General features: G+C 41.0%; 1 protein-coding gene across 1 annotated transcript in view; it reads right to left on the reverse strand.

Moving 5' to 3' along the window:
* Positions 1-15,988: 15,988 nt before the first annotated feature.
* zmp:0000001082 (integrin alpha-D) overlaps positions 15,989-22,116 on the reverse strand; it is a 37,223-nt gene continuing 31,095 nt past the window's right edge. Inside the window, exons 27-31 of the mRNA XM_066660304.1 lie at positions 21,488-21,598; positions 20,900-21,001; positions 20,789-20,818; positions 19,718-19,828; positions 15,989-19,346 (exon numbers count right to left, since the gene is read on the reverse strand). Coding sequence (XP_066516401.1) covers positions 19,134-19,346; positions 19,718-19,828; positions 20,789-20,818; positions 20,900-21,001; positions 21,488-21,598 — 567 coding nt within the window. The 3' untranslated portion in view covers positions 15,989-19,133. The remainder of the gene's footprint in view (positions 19,347-19,717; positions 19,829-20,788; positions 20,819-20,899; positions 21,002-21,487; positions 21,599-22,116) is intronic.

The raw sequence follows: 22,116 nt of genomic DNA on the forward strand, positions 1-22,116 counted from the left end.
GAAATAAACACTTGAAATATATCAGTCTGTGTGTAATGAATGAGCATAATATACAAGTTTGACTTTTTGAATGGAATTACTGGAAAAAATCAACTTTTTCATGATATTCTAATTTTATGACCAGCACCTGTCATACAACATTAACATGAAGGCTGCAAATAAAAATATTTTTTTAGTTGATTAATATATAGGGCAGCACTGTGGCACAGCAGATAGTGTCTCTGTCTCAGCTCCAGGGACCTGGAGGTTGAGTGTTCAAATCCCTCTCTGGGTGACTGTCTGTGAGGAGTGTGTTGTGTTCTCTGCATGGGTTTCCTCCGGGTGCTCCAGTTTCCTCCCATGGTCCAAAAACACACATTTTGGTAGGTGGATTGGCAACTCAAAAATGTCCATAGGTGTGAGTGTGTGTATGTGTTCCTGCCTTGTGCTCAGTGACTCTGGGAAGGCTCCAGATCCACCATGATTCAGAACTGGAGAAGCGGTTACAGATAATGAATGAATGAATGATTATTATATAATAAAGTATATATAATATATATTATTTTTCATTGTCAATTTTTGATGATTAAATATTGATTAAAATAATAAAGGAACATGGAGGCAACATTTGTAATTCTGGTTAGGATATGTTCTTTTTTCATGAAATATCTTGTTTGTCATTAAAAATTAAGTGAAATAAATAAATTAGTACATTTACAGCATTCTGGAGTTACCCAGAATTTCTAAAGGCAGGAAATTTGTGCCCAAAAAGTTTAAAATAATCTGTCAATAAACATAAAGATTTGAGTTTTTTTTCCTTTGATAAAACAAGTATGGGAGGTAAATCCTGCCAAAACTAAAATAGAAATAAATTGCAAATATGATGAAATTAAAAGTTAAATGAAATTAATATTTTCACTAATGCATGGGTCAGCACTGGAAAATTTTAATTAAAAAGGCTTTGTCATTTCATTCTCAAAACTATGAAGCAATTTGGCCCTGCTTTTTTTTTTATTTCGAAATAAAAATGAAATATGTGTTTAGCTTTTCATTTTCAAATGTAGTATGTAAAAAAATGAAAATGAAAAATGGATAAATAAAAGTCAAAGTGACCATTTAAGATTCTGTTTTCAGCTCTGTAGGTGTTTTTACTGACAAATAGAAAATTAAAATAAACGTGCCACCTACTTCTTTCTTTTCTTTTTCTGGCTGAACAACATGCAAATATAGGTTAATAGGCAGTGGGCGGAGCTTGGTTACTACTTGCTTCTTGTGTGACACTTGCGGAGCTTATGGGCGAACATATGTGATAGAGCCCTGGGTCACAGCAGTCAGCCACAGTTGTCAGCTTCACCCACCGAGCCGTGGCAGTCTCCCTCTCCCTGTGAGCTATGGGGTCTGCTTTTCTCAGTCAGCTGTGGGGGTCTCCCTCACCCTGTGAGCTCTGGTTCTGTGATGCTCTGGTACGGTATTGCTCTGCCTATGTGGTTTGTTGGTTATTTTTTGCTCTGGTTCTGTGACTCTCTGGTTCCGTGGTTCTTTGGTTCTGTTGTGGTGTAGAGGGTGTGTTTTGCCGGGACTCAGCTGTAAGTGTGTGTTTGTGGAGGACAGTAATCTGAGGCTTTAACAAGGCTCTCCACTCAGTTCAAACCAGTTCCATCCGGCAGGCGTTAGATCACAATTCATCAAAAAACACCACCTAAGTTTACAGCACTGCAGAACCTCTACACGGCTCTACAGACCAGTACAGACAACTGCTGACCATCAGGACCTCTATATGGCTCTACAGACCAGTACAGACCACTGCAGACCATCAGGACCTCTATATGGCTCTACAGAGCAGTACAGAACTTTATAGACCAGTACAGACCACTACAGACCATCAGAACCGCTACACAGTTTTACAGACCGTTAAAGACAATAAATAAATAAACAAACAAATAAATTAATAATATTAATAATAATAAGAGTAAAAATTATACTGAACAACAATAATAATAATAATAAAATAAATCATGCATTAATTTAAAAAAGTTTAACGGTGTAATAAGACCTTTCATTATTCTGCTTTTATTCACTTAAATTGGAAACTGTTTAAAGAAAGTGATAAATGGAACTCAAATCAAAACAAACATGTCTGTAACACAATCAACCAATTATCTACATGCCTCTACAGACTAGTACAGACCAGTACGGACCATTACAGACCAGTAGAACTTCTAAACAGCTCTACAGACCAGTAAAGACCAGCAGAATCTCTACAGACCACTGTAGTCCAGTACTGACCACTGTAGACCTGTACTGACCTTAAGACATCTCTACAGACCAGTAAAGGTCACTTTATTCCAATACTGACCACTGCAGATTAGTACTGACCTTTAGTATCTTTACAACCAGTAAAGACCATTTTATTCCAGTATTGCCCAGTGCAGGCCAGTAGTGACCCTAAAATATCTCTACAGACCTGTAAAGGCCACAGCAGACCAATGAGGACCATAACACTGCAGACCAGTACAGAGCTGTACAGACTAGAACATAACATTTCAGACAACAGCAATACAGACCAGTGCACACCTTAACAGACCAGTACACACCTCGACAGACCAGTTGAGTACAGTCCAGCACAGACCAGTACACACCAACGACAGACCAGTTGAGTACAGTCCAGTACAGACCAGTGCACACCTCGGCATACCAGTTGAATACAGACCATTAGAATCAGGTACTGACCACTACAGGCCAGTGCACACCTCGACAGACCAGTTGAGTATAGTACAAAACAATATACTCCTGTAGAGTCAAGCACCAGAAGAGACCACTATAGACTACTACTGTCCAGTTCAAACCAGTAGAGATCATTACAGTCCTGTAGAGACCATTACAGTCAAGTACAAAACAATATATTCCAGTAGAGTCAAGTACAGACCAGTAGAGATCATCACAGACCAGTAGAAACCAGTACAATGCAGTACAGTCCAGTAGAGACCATTACAGTCCAGAACAGACCAATAGAGATCATTACAGTCCAATACAGTGCAGTGCAGTCCTGTAGAGGCTATTACAGTCATGTAGAGGCCATTACAGTCCATTACAGCCCAGCAGAGACCATTACAGTGCAGTACAGACCAGTACAGTCCAGTATAGTCCAGTAGAAAACATTACAGTTTAGTACAAACCTGTACAGTCCAGTAAACACCAGAAGAGACCATTACAGTGCAGTACAGTCCAGTAGAGACCATTACAGTGCAGTAAAGTCCAGTAGAGACCATTACAGTCCAGTACAGACCAGTACATTCCAGTACAGACCGGTACAGACCAGTACAGACCAGTATTGACATGACTTCTGCTGTTCATCAAACATGCAGAGTAGTTTTCTTCAGCACTTTGTTATCAGCTCTGTTGTACTGTGAGGTGTATGTGAGTGAGTGTGTGTGTGTGAGAGAGAGAAGTGTAAATGCTGGACATGTATGGGTCCGAGCGCTCCGACGCAGTGGAGCAGTGGATGTTTCTGCTCTGTAGGTTCAGGTCTAATGGAAAAACATCAAGAGGAGCAAAAGTGGAGGAAACACACACACACAGACACACACACACACACACACACACACACACACACACACACACACACACACAAACACACACACCTGGTCTCATTCACAAACACATCGATAAAATTTCTCATCTCCAACAGTGCTACTCACAAACACTCACAAACACTCACACACACTCAGGCACCTGGTGTGATGTGGATGAGGAGTGTGTTGTGTGGGTTACAGAGCGATTGTTTAAAGAAGTGGAATGAGTGTAAAGTCTCTTACCTGAGTTCTGCAGCTCCTCAAGGTATGTGTGTGTGTCTATGTGTGTGAATAAGTCTGTGTATGAAACTGTGTGAGTGAGTGAGCAAGCAGTTCTCTCTCTGTGAGCAGAGTGTGTGTGTGAGTTTATGACAGTAGGCTTTACTCAGCAGCCACACCTTTCTACACACACCACAGAGAGAGAGAGAGAGAGAGAGAGAGAGAGAGAGAGAGAGAGAGAGAGAGAGAGAGAGAGGGAATACAGAAATAGAGACATACAGGGATAGAGTTAAATGGAGCATGTTGAGCTGATGAACAGAGATTAGTGTTCTCCTCCGAGCATGTTGAGTCTGATGAACAGAGCTTAGTGTTCTCCTCCGAGCGTGTTGAGTCTGATGAACAGAGGTTAGTGTTCTCCTCCGACCGTGTTGCGTCTGATGAACAGAAGTTAGTGTTCTCCGAACGTGGTGAGTTTGATGAACAGAGGTCAGTGCTCTCCTCCAAGCGTGTTGAGCTGATGAACAGAGGTTAGTGTTCTCCTCCGAGCGTGTTGAGTTTGATGAACAGAGGTTAGTGTTCTCCTCCGAGCGTGTTGAGTCTGATGAACAGAAGTTAGTGTTTTTTTCCTCCGAGCGTGTTGAGCTGATGAACAGAGGTTAGTGTTCTCCTCCGAGCATGTTGAGTCTGATGAACAGAGCTTAGTGTTCTCCTCCGAGCGTGTTGAGTCTGATGAACAGAGGTTAGTGTTCTCCTCCGAGCGTGTTGAGTCTGATGAACAGAGCTTAGTGTTCTCCTCCGAGCGTGTTGAGTCTGATGAACAGAGGTTAGTGTTCTCCTCCGAGCGTGTTGAGCTGATGAACCGAGTTTAGTGTTCTCCTGCGAGCATGTTGAGTCTGATGAACAGAAGTTAGTGTTTTTTTCCTCCGAGCGTGTTGAGCTGATGAACAGAGGTTAGTGTTCTCCTCCGAGCGTGTTGAGCTGATGAACAGAGGTTAGTGTTCTCCTCCGACCATGTTGAGTCTGATGAACAGGGGTTAGTGTTCTCCTCCGAGCGTGTTGAGTCTGATGAACAGAGATTAGTGTTCTCCTCCGAGCGTGTTGAGTCTGATGAACAGAGGTTAGTGTTCTCCTCCGACCGTGTTGCGTCTGATGAACAGAAGTTAGTGTTCTCCGAACGTGGTGAGTCTGATGAACAGAGGTCAGTGTTCTCCTCCAAGCGTGTTGAGCTGATGAACCGAGTTTAGTGTTCTCCTCCGAGCATGTTGAGTCTGATGAACAGAGGTTACTCCTCCTCTGAGCTTGTTGAGTCTGATGAACAGAGGTTAGTGTTCTCCTCCGAGTGTGTTGAGTCTGATGAACAGAGGTTAGTGTTCTCCTCTAATTGTGTTGAGTCTGAACAGAGTTTAGTGTTCTCCTCTGAGCGTGTTGAGTCTGATGAACAAAGGTTAATGTTTTCCTCTGAGCGTGTTGAGTCTGATGAACAGAGGTTAGTGTTCTCCTCCGAGCGTGTTGAGTCTGATGAACAGAGGTTAGTGTTCTCCTCCGAGCGTGTTGAGTCTGATGAACAGGGGTTAGTGTTCTTCTCCGAGCGTGTTGCCTCTGATGAACAGAAGTTAGTGTTCTCTGAACGAGGTGAGTCTGATGAACAGAGGTCAGTGCTCTCCTCCAAGCGTGTTGAGCTGATGAACCGAGTTTAGTGTTCTCTTCCGAGCGTGTTGAGTCTGATGAACAGAGCTTAGTGTTCTCCTCAGAGTTTGTTGAGTCTGATGAACAGAGGTTAGTATTCTCCTCTAATTGTGTTGAGTCTGATGAACAGAGCTTAGTGTTCTCCTCAGAGTTTGTTGAGTCTGATGAACAGAAGTTAGTGTTTTCCTCCGAGTGTGTTGAGCTGATGAACAGAGGTTAGTGTTCTCCTCTGAGCGTGTTGAGTCTGATGAACAGGGGTTAGAGTTCTCCTCCGACCGTGTTGCGTCTGATGAACAGAAGTTAGTGTTCTCCTCCGAGCGTGTTGAGTCTGATGAACAGAGGTTAGTGTTCTCCTCCGAGCGTGTTGAGTCTGATGAACAGAAGTTAGTGTTTTTTTCCTCCGAGCGTGTTGAGCTGATGAACAGAGGTTAGTGTTCTCCTCCGACCGTGTTGAGTCTGATGAACAGAAGTTAGTGTTTTTTTCCTCCGAGCGTGTTGAGCTGATGAACAGAGGTTAGTGTTCTCCTCCGACCATGTTGAGTCTGATGAACAGGGGTTAGTGTTCTCCTCCGAGCGTGTTGAGTCTGATGAACAGAGATTAGTGTTCTCCTCCGAGCGTGTTGAGTCTGATGAACAGAGGTTAGTGTTCTCCTCCGACCGTGTTGCGTCTGATGAACAGAAGTTAGTGTTCTCCGAACATGGTGAGTCTGATGAACAGAGGTCAGTGCTCTCCTCCAAGCGTGTTGAGCTGATGAACCGAGTTTAGTGTTCTCCTCCGAGCATGTTGAGTCTGATGAACAGAGGTTACTCCTCCTCTGAGCGTGTTGAGTCTGATGAACAGAGGTTAGTGTTCTCCTCCGAGTGTGTTGAGTCTGATGAACAGAGGTTAGTGTTCTCCTCTAATTGTGTTGAGTCTGAACAGAGTTTAGTGTTCTCCTCTGAGCGTGTTGAGTCTGATGAACAAAGGTTAATGTTTTCCTCTGAGCGTGTTGAGTCTGATGAACAGAGGTTAGTGTTCTCCTCCGAGCGTGTTGAGTCTGATGAACCGAGTTTAGTGTTCTCCTCCGAGCGTGTTGAGTCTGATGAACAGGGGTTAGTGTTCTTCTCCGACATGTTGCCTCTGATGAACAGAAGTTAGTGTTCTCTGAACGAGGTGAGTCTGATGAACAGAGGTCAGTGCTCTCCTCCAAGCGTGTTGAGCTGATGAACCGAGTTTAGTGTTCTCTTCCGAGCGTGTTGAGTCTGATGAACAGAGGTTAGTGTTCTCCTCCGACCGTGTTGCGTCTGATGAACAGAAGTTAGTGTTTTCCTCCGAGCGTGTTGAGCTGATGAACAGAGGTTAGTGTTCTCCTCCGAGCGTGTTGAGCTGATGAACCGAGTTTAGTGTTCTCCTCCGAGCATGTTGAGTCTGATGAACAGAGGTTAGTGTTCTCCTCCGAGTGTGTTGAGTCTGATGAACAGAGCTTAGTGTTCTCCTCCGAGCGTGTTGAGTCTGATGAACAGAAGCTAGTGTTTTTTTCCTCCGAGCGTGTTGAGCTGATGAACAGAGGTTAGTGTTCTCCTCCGACCGTGTTGAGTCTGATGAACAGAAGTTAGTGTTTTTTTCCTCCGAGCGTGTTGAGCTGATGAACAGAGGTTAGTGTTCTCCTCCGACCATGTTGAGTCTGATGAACAGGGGTTAGTGTTCTCCTCCGAGCGTGTTGAGTCTGATGAACAGAGATTAGTGTTCTCCTCCGAGCGTGTTGAGTCTGATGAACAGAGGTTAGTGTTTTCCTCCGACCGTGTTGCGTCTGATGAACAGAAGTTAGTGTTTTCCTCCGAGCGTGTTGAGCTGATGAACAGAGGTTAGTGTTCTCCTCCGAGCGTGTTGAGCTGATGAACCGAGTTTAGTGTTCTCCTCCGAGCATGTTGAGTCTGATGAACAGAGGTTAGTGTTCTCCTCCGAGCGTGTTGAGTCTGATGAACAGAGCTTAGTGTTCTCCTCCGAGCGTGTTGAGTCTGATGAACAGAGGTTAGTGTTTTCCTCTGAGCGTGTTGAGTCTGATGAACAGAGGTTAGTGTTCTCCTCAGAGCGTGTTGAGTCTGATGAACACAGGTTAGTGTTCTCTTCTGAGTGTGTTGAGTCTGATGAACAGAGGTTAGTGCTCTCCTCAGAGCATGTTGAGTCTGATGAACATAGGTTAGCATCCTTCTCCTCCGAGCGTGTTGAGTCTGATGACCAGAGGTTTGTGGTTTCCTCCGAGCGTGTTGAACAAGTTGAACAGAGGTTAGTGTTCTACTCTGAGCGTGTTGAGCCGATATCCAACCTGATATTATTGATACCACCTGATACTAGTCACTATTTCTTTTCTTGAAAGAACTTACAGTAAATGTTTGGACAGTTCAGGGGACATTGGGAATTGTGATGTTATGCTCATGTGCAGCTGCTCCAGAGTGACCTGTTTCTTTACAGTAATGATAAAGTGTCTCCAGGGAGAATTGGTAGAGGGAATTGTGGAGTATGTGTGTGTGTGTGTGTGTAGCATGGTGTAAGGAACTGAAGGAAAAGCTGATCTGGAGTCAGAATCTCCTCACTCATCACCACACTGTTGGTTTAGTGTTAAACACACACAAACACACACAAACACACACACACACACACACACACACACACACACACACACACACACACACACACACACATACAGAGAGAGAGAGAGAGAGAGAGCTCCTCACCTGTCCTGACTTGTCAAACAAAAACCTCAAGGCCACCTGAGACAGACAGGAAACAATTGTTGCATCTCTCTTCTCTCTCTCTCTCTCTCTCTCTCTCTCTCTCTCTCTTTCTCTCTCTCTCTCTCTCTCTCTCCCTCTCTCTCTCTCTCTCTCTCTCTCTCTCTCTCTCTCCATCCCTGTCTTATTCAGTTTCTCTCTTTTCCTCTTTTAAAAGGTCTTCCTGGATTCTAATCTGATTGCAATGTTTTAAGTCTGGGGTGTTATAATTTATTTGATGGTGTGTGTAGATTTAATGCAGAAAAATGCTCCATAAACATTCCTTGTGTAAATTTCTGTGAAGGTCCAGTTGGAGAAATAGGTTTGGTTTTGTTCCTGTTCATTCATATAAAAATGCCTATGTCTTTATATTTTATTTGGAAATGCTTGTTTTTATCTCCACCATGAATTATGTGTGAATTATTAAAATGCGTGATTTGTTATTATCCTGTTTATTATTTTTTTTTGTGATTACACATACACACACACACACAACACACATACACACCTTGGTCTCAGACAGTTCTGTACTGACTCTGAAGTTTAAAGTACGTTTATCTCAGGGCTAAACTCACTGACCTTTGGTAAAATTGGTAAAGTGTCTGTGAGGTGTGTGGTGGCTGAACTGAGGCTAGCGTCTCTCTGCTAATGTACCAGATTAGTAAAGCCACCCACAGAGAGAGGCCCAGGCTAAAGCTAATATCCGTCTGACTGGGGTGGGGGTTTGGGGGGTTGCTGTGGCTAACGCTAACTTCCTCTTCGTAAATTCCCGAACACACAGCTGCTCAACGCCACATTTCCTCTGAGCTGTTTGCTGCTGGAAATCCAGAAATCCTACTGGCGGACACTCACACACACACAGACTCTCTCTCACACACACACACACACACACACAGACACACACACACACACACACACACTTGAACTAAATATATAATCTAGTCTGCCTGTACTTGTGAGGACTTCCATATCATTTTAGCCAAGTAATATTTAACCTCAGTCACTAAGAGGAGTCAGCGCTGCTCTTTAATTTTTAAAAGTTGAATTTGTAATATTTTGCTTGTTGATATTTTTTTAAGATCATTTACAGTTATTTATTTATTTTTTTACATTAAGTGAACTAGTGGTTAATCATTGACTAAAATTAAGAATGTAAAATAGTGAATGAAAAACTTTTACTTATAGTCCAAGTAGCATCAGTTTTTTTTAGGTTTCATATATAACAAGAAACAAGGATAAATAAAACCACAATGAGGCTAGAACTTGTGAGGCACAACCAACAAACGTTAGTCAAAAGCTTTAGCTTATTTTTCTAACACTTTTTATCCAAATTAAATCAGGAGAGCATGGTATATCTTCCAGATTAAGACAAAACAGGCAGTACACAACAGAAAAAGGACATTTTCTCACATTAATAGTCTCTCTTCGGGTTTGTGCGGGTTTAGTGTTCAATGAATTACACATTCTTAATTCAGTGTCACAGCATTACTCTTTCACAAATGAACATCTGTATTTACATTCATGGCATGACCATATTCAGAAATAGTATTGCCATATATATATATGCCATATAATATATACATTTTTTTTACATTATTAATAAGTTGTTTACAAAGTTATATAAGTTATATTGTTATCTCACCCAGAGATGTTTTCATGCATTAAATCTATGTCTACATTTTACTATTTTTATCAGTGTATTTTTTTATTATCAAATATTATAAGCATTGTTTTACTTACACTGAATTACACTGAATGACTTGTTTATTTCAAACACATTCCACTGTATTCAGGACTCATTGCTGACAGTCAAAATAAATTAGTCTTATCTACAAATAAATCCATTTAACAAATTAGATACTTTACAAATATCATTTATATACAGATTAAATAATGTAGGTGACCTTTAAAACTTCAGACTTGTGATTATTTTTACATAATACCTATAATCCAGTTTGATGTTTAGTCAGGAGTATTTGATATGTCTGATCTCAAATCTCTCCTCTCTCTTAAAATAATCTTCTACCAGATGTATCACTACAGTTGAGGTGGACCTGTTGGCTCTAAAGCCAGACTCATGTTAACTTAATAAATTGTGTTTTTCTATTAAAATTTCAAACCTGTCAACAAAGACATTTTCTAAATATGTTTGTGGGAGAACAGAGAAACTGGTTTAGAGTTGGACTATTGGTGCCTGTCTCTACTTTTATAAAGGAGAATACATTTTTGTTGTGTAAATCACAAAGTATTAATTTGTATCTGTAGTGAATCAGTAACTGTAGTGAATCTGTAAATAGTGAATTGGTTACAGTAGTGAATCTGTAATTAGTGAATCGGTAACTGTAGTGAATCAGTAACCATAGTGAATCAGTTACTGTAGTGAATCTGTAACTGTAGTGAATCTGTAACTGTAGTGAATATATAAGTAGTGAATTGCTAACTGTAGTGGTGAAGGTATTATAGTGAAAAGTTGTTCTCACTTTTATTCTCATTTTTATTCATTACTCCGTACACATATAGTTCTCACAAGGGTAGAAAAACAAACATGCACACACACACACACACACACACACACACGCACACACGCACACACGCACACACACACACAAAACACACACACTCCTGCCGTGGCGCCCTGTGTTTAAGGTGGAGAGTCAGTCATTTCAGCGAGCCAAGCTTTGATTGTGGTGCACACCTGTATTTTTCAGGTAGAGACTTCCTTTCAGGCTCCGCCCCTTTCCTTTGATACTTAAAGAGCTGTGGCGCCTACATTACTGAGCGTCCGACTGTTTTACACACACACAAAAACTCACACACACACACACACACACACACACACACACACACACACACACACACACACACACACACAGGTGACACGTTGACTTTTTGTTTGTGTGTGTGTGTGTACTACAGAGTAATTAAACAAATATAATACTAACCTACATTAACAGATTGATAGTGGATGTCACTATAGTCAATCACTATCTATAGTCAATACCATACAAAAGCAATTCATTTACTAAAGTGAATCAGTAAATGCAGTAAATAAGGCACTAAACTGAACCAATAAATAAAGTGAATAATGCATTAAAGTGAAGCAGTAAATAAAGTGAATAATGCACTAAAGTGAATTAAATGCTACAATAAATCGGTTAATAAAGTGAATAAGGCACTAAAGTGAATCAGTAAAAAAGTGAATAAGGAGCTAAAGTGAATCAGTAAATAAGTGAATAAGGCACTAAAGTGAATTAGTAAATAAATGAATAAGGAACTAAAGTGAATCATTAATAAGTGAATAAGGCACTGAAGTGAATCAGTAAATAAGTGAATAAGGAACTTAAGTGAATCAGTAAATAAGTGAATAAGGCACTGAAGTGAATCAGTAAATAAGTGAATAAGGAACTAAAGTGAATCAGTAAATAAGTGAATAAGGCACTAATGTGAATCAGTAAATAAGTGAATAAGGAACTAAAGTGAATCAGTAAATAAGTGAATAAGGCACTAAAGTGAATCAGTAAATAAGTGAATAAGGCACTAAAGTGAATCAGTAAATACATGAATAAGGCACTGAAATGAATCAGTAAATAAGTGAATAAGGCACTAAAGTGAATCAGTAAATAAGTGAATAAGGCACTGAAGTGAATCAGTAAATAAGTGAATAAGGAACTAAAGTGAATCAGTGAATAAGTGAATAAGGCACTGAAGTGAATCAGTAAATACGTGAATAAGGCACTGAAATGAATCAGTAAATAAGTGAATAAGGCACTAAAGTGAATCAGTAAATAAGTGAATAAGGCACTAAAGTGAATCAGTAAATACGTGAATAAGGCACTGAAATGAATCAGTAAATAAGTGAATAAGGCACTAAAGTGAATCAGTAAATAATGAATAAGGCACAAAAGTGAATCAATAAATAAGTGAATAAGGCACTGAAATGAACAAGTAAATAAGTGAATAAGGCACAAAAGTGAATCAGTAAATACGTGAATAAGGCACTGAAATGAATCAGTAAATAAGTGAATAAGGAACCAAAGTTTTTCTGATTTCAGCCCGGTTACTCCTTCTCTTATCAGTGATATCATTACCCATTCTAAAAGTACCACCTGCTCTCTTGATCCCCTCCCTACCTCACTAACAAAAGCCTGCATGACTGCTTTGGTCCCTCATCTAACCTCTATTATTAACCATTCACTGTTTTCTGGCTATGTCCCCTCAGTTTACAAATTAGCTGCAGTTACACCTATCCTTAAAAAACCTGGTCTTGACCCAGCAAATCTAAATAATTTCCGTCCTATTTCAAATCTTCCATTTTTTTTCTAAAATCCTTGAGCGTGTCGTAGCCACCCAGCTGACAACATATCTAGAATCCAATAACCTACTCGACTCATTTCAGTCTGGTTTTAACCCTCACCATAGTACCGAAACTGCCTTGGTCAAAGTTATCAATGATCTGCTGGTGGCTGCAGATACGGGAGCTCTAAGTATTCTGGTCCTCCTTGACTTCATTCTGCCTTCGACACAGTAAATCATGCCATCCTCCTTTCAAGAGTGCGTGAGCTGGGTGTCACTGGTTCTGCCCTTGACTGGTTTAGATCTTACCTAACAGATCGAAACAATTTGTCACACTTTCTGGACATTCAACCATTTCATCCGTCTCACAAGGGGTCCCACAAGGCTCTGTCCTTGGCCCTATACTGTTTATTGTCTATGTACTTCCCCTCGGCCATATTATCCGTCATTTCAATCTTGATTTTCACTGTTGCGCTGATGACACACAGATTTACCTCCGGACCAATTCTTTTAACGACCCACCACTCTCCAAATTGGAACTATGTCTCTCAAAAATCAAGCACTGGATGACTCAAAATTCACTGATGCTTAATAGTAATAAAACTGACCTAATCCTCATTGGCTCCAAATCTACCCTCAATAAAACTGGCTCCCTCACACTCTCAATTGATGATGTCACCCTGTCCCCCTCCACTGTGGTCCGAAATCTTGGTGTCACCCTTGACTCTATGCTCACATTTCATTCCCATGTTAGTTCCGTCATAAAAACCTCATTCTTCCACCTTCGCAACATTGCTAAAATCCGTCCTTCTCTTTCCCAGTCTGCCTCTGAACGCCTCATCCATGCATTCATCTCTAGCCGTCTTGACTATTGTAACTCTCTTCTTTCTGGCATTAGCTCCTCACTACTACATAAACTCCAAATGGTCCAGAACTCTGCTGCCCGTCTCCTCACCCACACCCGGTCCCACCACCACATCACCCCAGTTCTCCACAACCTCCACTGGCTTCCTGTTAAATATTGTATTCAGTTCAAAATCCTCCTTCTCACCTACAAAGCTCTCAATAACCAAGCTCCCTCTTACTTATCGGACCTTCTTCAACCATACACACCTAATCGCATTCTCAGATCTTCCTCAGCTGGTTTACTCACCATTCCCCCTTCTAAGCTGCGTAGTCTTGGAGTTCTAGCCTTCTCCAGACATGCCCCCCGCCTCTGGAACTCCCTTCCTCCAGAAATTCAACAGTCAACATCTCTATCGCTATTCAAATCCAATCTTAAAACACACCTGTTTGCGGCTGTATTTAATCCCTCTGTTTCTGATTAGCCCTTGTTTGTTTTTACCCTTGTTCCTGTTTTGTATCATTGTATGTTATGTAGTGTTATGGATGTGATTGTCTTTATGTGTTTATCTGATTGTAACAGCGTCTTTGGGTTACTGAAAAGCGCTTTAAAAATTCCATTTATTATTATTATTATTATTATTATTATTATTATTATTATTATTATTATTATTATTATTATTATTAAAGTGAATCAGTAAATCAATGAATAAGGAACTAATGTGAATCAGTAAATAAATGAATACGGCACTAACGTGAATCAGTAAATAAATGAATAAGGAACTAAAGTAACAGTAACAGTTTGAAATATAAACAGTGTCAGATGTTTGTCAGATGGGGGTCAATCTGTGGCGAGTTGGAGGTCAGGTGGGGGTCTGTCAGAGGAGGTCAGATTAGAGTCAGTCGGAGGTCAGATGAGGGTCAACTGCCGGTCAGATGAAGGTCAGTCGGAGGTCAGAAGGGGTCACTTGGTGGTCAGATGGGGTTGCTTGGTGGTCAGATGTTGGTCAGTCGGAGGTCAGATGAGGGTCAGTCAGAGGTCAGATGGGGTCAGATGAGGGTCAGGTGGAGGTCAGATGGGTCACTTGGTGGTCAGATGGAGGTCAGATGAGGATCAGATGGGGGTCACTTGGTGGTCAGACGAGGATCAGTTGAAGGTCAAATTGGGGTCAGTGAAGATAATATGAAGCTGAGACTTTCGGGCATGTGCAGATGAGCAGGAATCCGTAAACTTTCAGGCGTGTTTGGGGGAAGAGTTGGTGAGGTCTCATGGTCAAGGCTGGACGGACACCCCCCTCAGACAGTCCTTTCTCAGCATCAGTTCAGACAGGACTGGAATTTCTTCTGCTTGGCAGGGAATCACACTTAGAATCAGGTCTGATTTGACTCTGGGTGACTGAACATTAAATTGAGTGAGGAACTATAGTGAATCAGAGATTATAGTGAGTCAAGGATTATAGTAAATCAGGAACTATAGTGAATCAGGGATTATAGTGAAAATGGGGATATAGTGAATCAGTTACTATAGTGAATCAGGGCCTATAGCAAATCAGGGACTACAGTGAGTCAGGAACTATACTGAATAAATTACTTTAATGAATAAGTAGGGTAATTGTACCCATTAAGTCCATGTTCTCTTTAAGCCCACTTTAATGACAAATAAAATAGAAACAGATTGTGTGCTATCCATTATTATATCCAATCCAGTGGTTTGTTACCTCCATGTCATTTTTATTAAACACAATAAATAACTAATCACAAATTTGATAGAAAATAATTTAATATTTCTGTAAGTGGGTAAAATAATAATTAATATAATGCTTGGTTCATATTATGTATAGGTGTCCTGTGAGATTTTGAAGTATATCAGAAATTTAGGAAGGAACACATTGTCTTTCTTGACCTATAGTCACAATGGAACCATTTAGACCCTTTATGCCCATCTCTATGTATTTCAATGGGGAGTTCCTCTAATCATAAACTTGGATTCAAAATTGTCTGAAGCTGGGACTCATTGGTTCAGGTGATGAAATAGAGAGCAAACAATCAGGCAGGGTCTGTTCCTGCCTTGCGCCCAATGATTCCAGGTAGGCTCTGGACCCACCGCGATCCTGAACCGGATAAGGGTTACAGATAATGAATGAATGAATGAATATATGTATTTTATATTCTACAATGAACATTAACTAATTCATACATTTTCAATTAAGAGATAAATTTAGCATTTTCATATATTTCATACATTATTAATCTGGTCCAAATGTATTCAATACACCTGCAAACAGATTTTGGTGGGTACACCATAAGTTTAAACTACACTTTGCTGTGTGGGCGGGGCTACACTACACTAATCTGAATGTTTGGGGTTACTAACAGGGTTTTCAGATTGTTTTAACAATTTCCATTAATAACAAGAAAATACTGAATATATTGAGCTGGCTGCCAGACACTGGGCGGGGCGAGGACAAGCGGAAGACCCCAGAGTGCACTGCAGTGTCCCTGATTTGGCGGAAAAGTTGTGCTAAAGTTTGTTCTTATCAGTGAGGCAGTGGTGGCTGGTGAAATATATTCAAGGTGGCGCCATTTGTGCCACATTGTCAATTTAAATGATTTAGCACAGACTGCAGGACACCAGGGCACTGTGGAATCAGGCATTTTTAATTGAAATGTAAAACAACGCAACTAAAAGTTATCAAAATGAACATTAATTGCAGCTCAGATACAATGCATTGTTATATTAATAATTACATTACAGATCAGCTCAAACACATTTTAGCAAAATACTGATAAAACAATTTTAGGAATTTCCAGACTGACGTAAACTGTCAGAAAAATCATCTGTGGTTTTACCCTCAACAAACATATTCAGTTTATTTAATTAGTGAATGTAACTGTAACTTATTCTAAATTAACTGTAGATTTTAAAGGTGTGCTGATTCCATTTGCCTCATCTCCAGGGGTCGGTTGCACTAAACACCTAGAGTTAAGGTTTCCTTTAAAGAAGATTGGTTGCACAAAACTTTTCCTTAAGGTTTCCTTAAAATGTTCACTTATATATTTAAGTATTTTCCTTATCTTTGTCTTATCCCTTAAGGAACCCCTTAGAGTTTGTTAAACTGTTGCACAAATCACCTTAGCAACCAGATTAAGGAAAACAATTTAAGGTACCTCTGATACTGTCTTAAGCACAACAAGGCCGAGTCTATGGCAATAAATGTATGTATCTGAGGAAAGTGTTCCGTGGCCGCGGGGGAGCCCACTGGACACGCTTAATGATGAGCTTTGATCGGCAGTCACTCCATGATTTGTTTAATCATCTTGGGTTGGATCACGCTACTTTCCTCCTCTGACCAATTTTTCTTGTTTTCTATTTTTCCATTTTTTATCTGAAAAGTTTGTGAGATACAAGAGGTGATAACGGGTATCACAGCGAGTGCATGTAAACAACGGTTTCCATGGAAACAATTGAATTTTACTCCTGTAAAAAATCTGTTAGTGCAGTATATCCCTTAACACACTTCCTTACGTAAGGAAATCTTTCAAGGGAAACTATGCAACACCTTTAAGTAAGTCACTCAGTGAAGGAGAAATTAAGCCTTAAGCGTTTTGTGCAACTGGCCCCAAGACTTTTATTGTGCTCTTTTATTCTCCACAGTTGTAATGAAAGATGACAGAGATCCCCCTCTCCTTCTGGAGAAGAGAATGTAACGAACCTTTAGGGAACACAACTGGACTTTAACACCACTGATGTACCTTTAAAGCTACACTACTTTGTGTAGCTTCAGTGACAGTAATGTACCTGTACTGTACCTTTATTTCTGAGCATGTATACGACTGGATCATAGCGCATCTATATACAAAGGCAACTGGTGTGTGTTTGTGTGTGTGTGAGAGAGAGAGAGAGAGAGAGAGAGAGAGAGAGAGAGAGAGAGAGAGAGAGAGAGAGAGAGAGAGAGAGAGAGAGAGAGAGAATGCATGTGGGCAGATAATTACCCCCCACCCCCACCCCAGTGGGACTTGTGTATCCTTTAGAGGACACATATTTAGATGTATTTGAAGGCAAAAAGTTTGCTTGTTTAGTAGTAAGGCTGCGACTCAGAACACATCTCCCAAAATGCCACTGTTTATTAAGCTACGAATAATGTTACATCCCACAGACTAATTTCTAAAATCCCCATGTCTTACAGATCATTATTTTTGTGGCACACATTACTGAAGGTTTAAAGATGCCATTAAAGTTGTGGAAATTACCACAGAGGGAGTGTTATTAGTTCCTGTGCACATTTAAAACTGATTTACATTCATCTAAAATATCCCTTTCATCTAAATTCATTCATCTAAAATACCCCATTTTATATTGGGGTCATTGCATGTCTATTGTTTAATTAAACAATGATGTTTATTTTATTAGAATTCATTTTAAAAAATTCCTGACAAAATGGCCAAATTTTCTGTCCCAGAGTTCAGTCTGGCAACCCTACACTCAGAGATTCAGAAACTGCAGCAGTTACCAACAAGAGAGAACTGCGCGAAACTCTATTTGGCGACACCGTGTGGCCAGTGTGGCACACCACTAAACAACTAATATTAATATTACAATTCATTCACACTCACTCACAAAAAAATGGAAAATAAGATCAAAGGAAAGATAAAAATATATATAATTTCTGATAAATCCAAGAACACTGATCTGTTGTAGTAGAGCTCAGTTCTACTGTGAAGGTCTGTCTGCATCCACTGGGGGTGCGCCCATGAGCCAGTGCATTGTAATACTCTCACAATCTTTCAGAGCTGAAAGATCCAGAAGAAGATCCAGAAGAGTGGCAAATCCGGTGCTGAGACACTCTAAGACTCTTCACTGACCACCAGTCACTCAGGACTAAAGGAGCTCACAGAGATCCTGGACTTTCACTGGAGGAGAGGGTTAGGACTGGAGGGCGGAGTCAGGACTCAGGGCAGAATTAGAGCAGGTCGGGGTTAGGACTTGAGGGCAAGCTTACAGCTGGAGTGTGAAGTTAGTTCAGAAGTCCAGAGATTTGACAGGAGAGTGGGGTTATGACTGGAGGTCGAAGTAAAGACAGGAGGGTGGGTTTATGACTGGAGGGCAGAATTAGGACAGAAGGGTGGGGTTATGACTGGAGGGCAGAGTTAGGAGAGGAGGGTGGGGATATGACTGAAGGGTGGAGTTAGGACAGGAGGGTAAAGTTAGGACAGGAGGGTGGGGTTATGACTGGAGGGTGGGGTTATGACTGAAGGGCGGAGTTAGGACAGGAGGGTAAAGTTAGGACAGGAAGGAGGGGTTATGACTGGAGGGTGGGGTTATGACTGGAGGGCAGAGGTAGCACAGGAGTGTGGAGATATGACTGAAGGGCGGAGTTAGGAGAGGAGGGTGGGGATATGACTGAAGGGTGGAGTTAGGAAAGGAGGGTAAAATTAGGACAGGAGGGTGGGGTTATGACTGGAGGGCAGAGTTAGGACAGGAGGGCAGAGATAGGACAGGAGGGTGGGGTTATGACTGGAGGGCGAAGTTAAGACAGGATGGTGGGGATATGACTGGAGGGTGGGGTTATGACTGTAGGGTGGGGTTATGACTGGAGGGCAGAGTTAGGACAGGAGGGTAAAATTAGGACAGGAGGGTGGGGTTATGACTGGAGGGCGAAGTTAAGACAGACGGGTGGGGATATGACTGGAGGGTGGGGATATGACTGGAGGGTGGGGTTATGACTAGAGGGTGTGGTGAGGACACTGCTCTGAACACTCCTTCAGTTCCTGTAATGAAATCTGTTTTTCCTATTCTTGTTTTTCTTCTCCCTCAAGTTTTGAAGCTGTTCTTCCGTTCTCAGAACCAGAACCCAGCAGTTTCTCGTCAGAATCAGAATCTTTCTTTAAATCTTCCTTTACCCCATCCTTTTCTTTCTCTTCATTCTCAGCTGGATCTACATACCCATTTTTACCATCATCTTCATTGGGTGTGAGCAGCAGCTTTCGCTTAAAAAACCCACACTAGAAAAAGAGAGAACAGAATTAGACAGAGAAAGAGAACATGAGAGTGAGGGAAAGAGATCCTAGAGAAATAGAGGGCAGATAAATAGATAGAGAAAGAGAGAACATGGAGAAAGAGAGAGAAGTAGAGAAAGATATCAGAGAGAAAGAGAGAACACAGGCAGAGAGAGATAGAGAGAGAAATACTGCTGTGTTACAAAGGGAAGCTGCTTTGTTTGTTGTGGGCGTGTTTTTGTTGCAGAACAAGACTGGCTGTGATTGGACAGTCAGAATGTTGTTGGATATCTCTCTGTTCAGTTCTAAAGTACAGCAACAAATAACTGATTCTCAAAATGACATCACAAGTAAAGTGCATTCTGATTGGATATTACCTTTAACAGAAGCAGGAAGAAGATGAATAGGAGGAGTAGCCCAGCAGTTGCCCCTGAACCCATGATCAGATACATATTAGGAGGAATGATCAGTTCCACTCTAAAACTGCCCTGAGATCAGACAGAGAAACACTGTAAACATATTGACTTAAATCTGACCTGACATCAGACACAGAGAAACACTGTAAACACATATTGACTTAAATCTGACCTGAGATCAGACACAGAGAAACACTGTAAACACATATTGTCTTTAAATATGACTTGGAATCAGACACAGAGAAACACTGTAAAAACATATTGACTTTAAATATGACTTGGAATCAGACACAGAGAAACACTGTAAGCACATCTGTTTCACCACAGACCTGAGATCAGACAGAGGAACACTATAAACACTGACTTTAAATCTGACCTGAGATCAGACAGAGAAACACTCTAAACACATATTAATTTAAACACAGACCTGAGATCAGAGAGAGGAACATTATAAACAATAACTTTAAATCTGGCCTGAGATCAGACACAGTGAAAAACTGTAAATACAGTAATATTGGTTTCAACACAGACATGAGATCAGACAGAGGAACACTGTAAATGCATATCGACTTTCAATCTGACCTGAGATTAGACACAAAGAAACACTAATCACATATCTGTTTCAATACAGACCTAAGATCAGACACAGAGGAATACTGTAAATGCATATAGATTTTAATGCTGATCTGAGATCAGACACAGAGAAACACTATAAACTCATATAGACTTTAGCTCTGTAAACATATATAGGCTTTAACTCTGACCCAAGATCAGACGCAAAGGACCACTGTTAACATATGTAGGTTTTAACTCTGACCCAAGATCAGACACAGAGAACCACTAAACTCACATCCGTTTAACACTGAACCAATATCAGACACAGAGGAACACTATAAACTCACATAGGCTTTAACTCTGGCCGAGATCAGACAGAGAGAAATGCTTAAATACTTCAGGTAATAGGTTAACACTATGATCAGAAGACCCTGCATGTGACCCTGAAAGCCATGGAAAGGGGTTTGGGGCTGTTACCTGTGCTTCGTGGAACTTGGACACATCGTCCTATAAAAGAGGAAGAGGAGGAAGTTAAGAGAAGAATAACAGGATAAACACTTGTACTTCCTGTCTGATCTCAGCTCTCACCCCTTGGCCAATGGACATCTGGTAATAGAGATTTTTGTCAAAGTTCAGCTTAGCAGAACTAGAGATTTTTTCGTCCATATTCCACCTTTTGAAAGTCCATGTCTGAAGAGAAAGAACAGAAAGATAGAGCCTTAGAAAATAGGGGTAGGAAAAAACTTCTTTGAGGACAGCTTTAAACACTCTGCATTTTCTCAGTCAGCTTCATGAGGTCGTCACTGGGAATAGCTTTCAGTGAACAGCTGTGGCCTCGTTAATTGAGTTAGTTTGTAGAACTGCTCGCCACCATAATGTGTTTGAGACCATAACTTGGGTTGAGAAAATGTCTTTATTATTTTTATTTCAATGTGATAGTAGTGAAAGGACCAAAGACTTTCTGAATGCATTGTATAACATGTATATGATGTGTTTGTATATAACGTATTTGAAAGAAATGTAATCCCAGTTGCTCAGAAATGGCTCTGTGCAGAGCCTCTAACCCTCACTAATGCGCATATAGAAATGCTGGTTGCTTTGTGGAAAGTGTGGAAAGTGAGCACAGTTCTGGACATGTCCAGTTCTGCTGATGCAGTGAATGGAGTGGGTCCTTACCCCAGTGAAGCCCTGAGGGTTGAGGAAGGAGATTTGAGCTTGCAGCTTAAATTCGACAGAGGACTCGTATGCCAGAAAAAATGATGAACAAACAAATGTCACATGACCCAGCTGGAATGAACAAACAACAAACAAACAACTGGAGTAAACAAATAATAAACAAGTGGACAAGCACAGCTCGTCATTTACACAAAATTAAAGTCAACAACAAACAACAGTAAACTCTGATTCTGTGGCCTGAAAACAGCAGGAGTAAACACACAGCTGGAGTAAACAGAGAGTGGGAGTGATATGGACACATTTGGAGTAAACACACAGCTGGAGTAAACAGAGTTGGAGTGATATGGACACAGCTGGAGTACACAGAGAGTGGAAGTGATATGTACACAGCTGGAGTAAACAGTGGGAGTGACATGTACACAGCTGGAGTTAACACACAGATGGAGTAAAGGTGGAGGGGAGACAGGAGTGTGCAGACAGAAAGTGGAGGTGAGACAGGAGTGTGCAGACTGAAGGTGGAGATGAGACAGGAGTGTGCAGACTGAAGGTGGGTGGAGATGAGACAGGAGTGTGCAGACTGAAGGTGGAGGTGAGACAGGAGTGTGCAGACAGAAGGTGGAGATGAGACA

Source organism: Hoplias malabaricus, chromosome 2, assembly GCF_029633855.1.
Source record: "Hoplias malabaricus isolate fHopMal1 chromosome 2, fHopMal1.hap1, whole genome shotgun sequence".
NCBI lineage: Eukaryota > Metazoa > Chordata > Actinopteri > Characiformes > Erythrinidae > Hoplias > Hoplias malabaricus.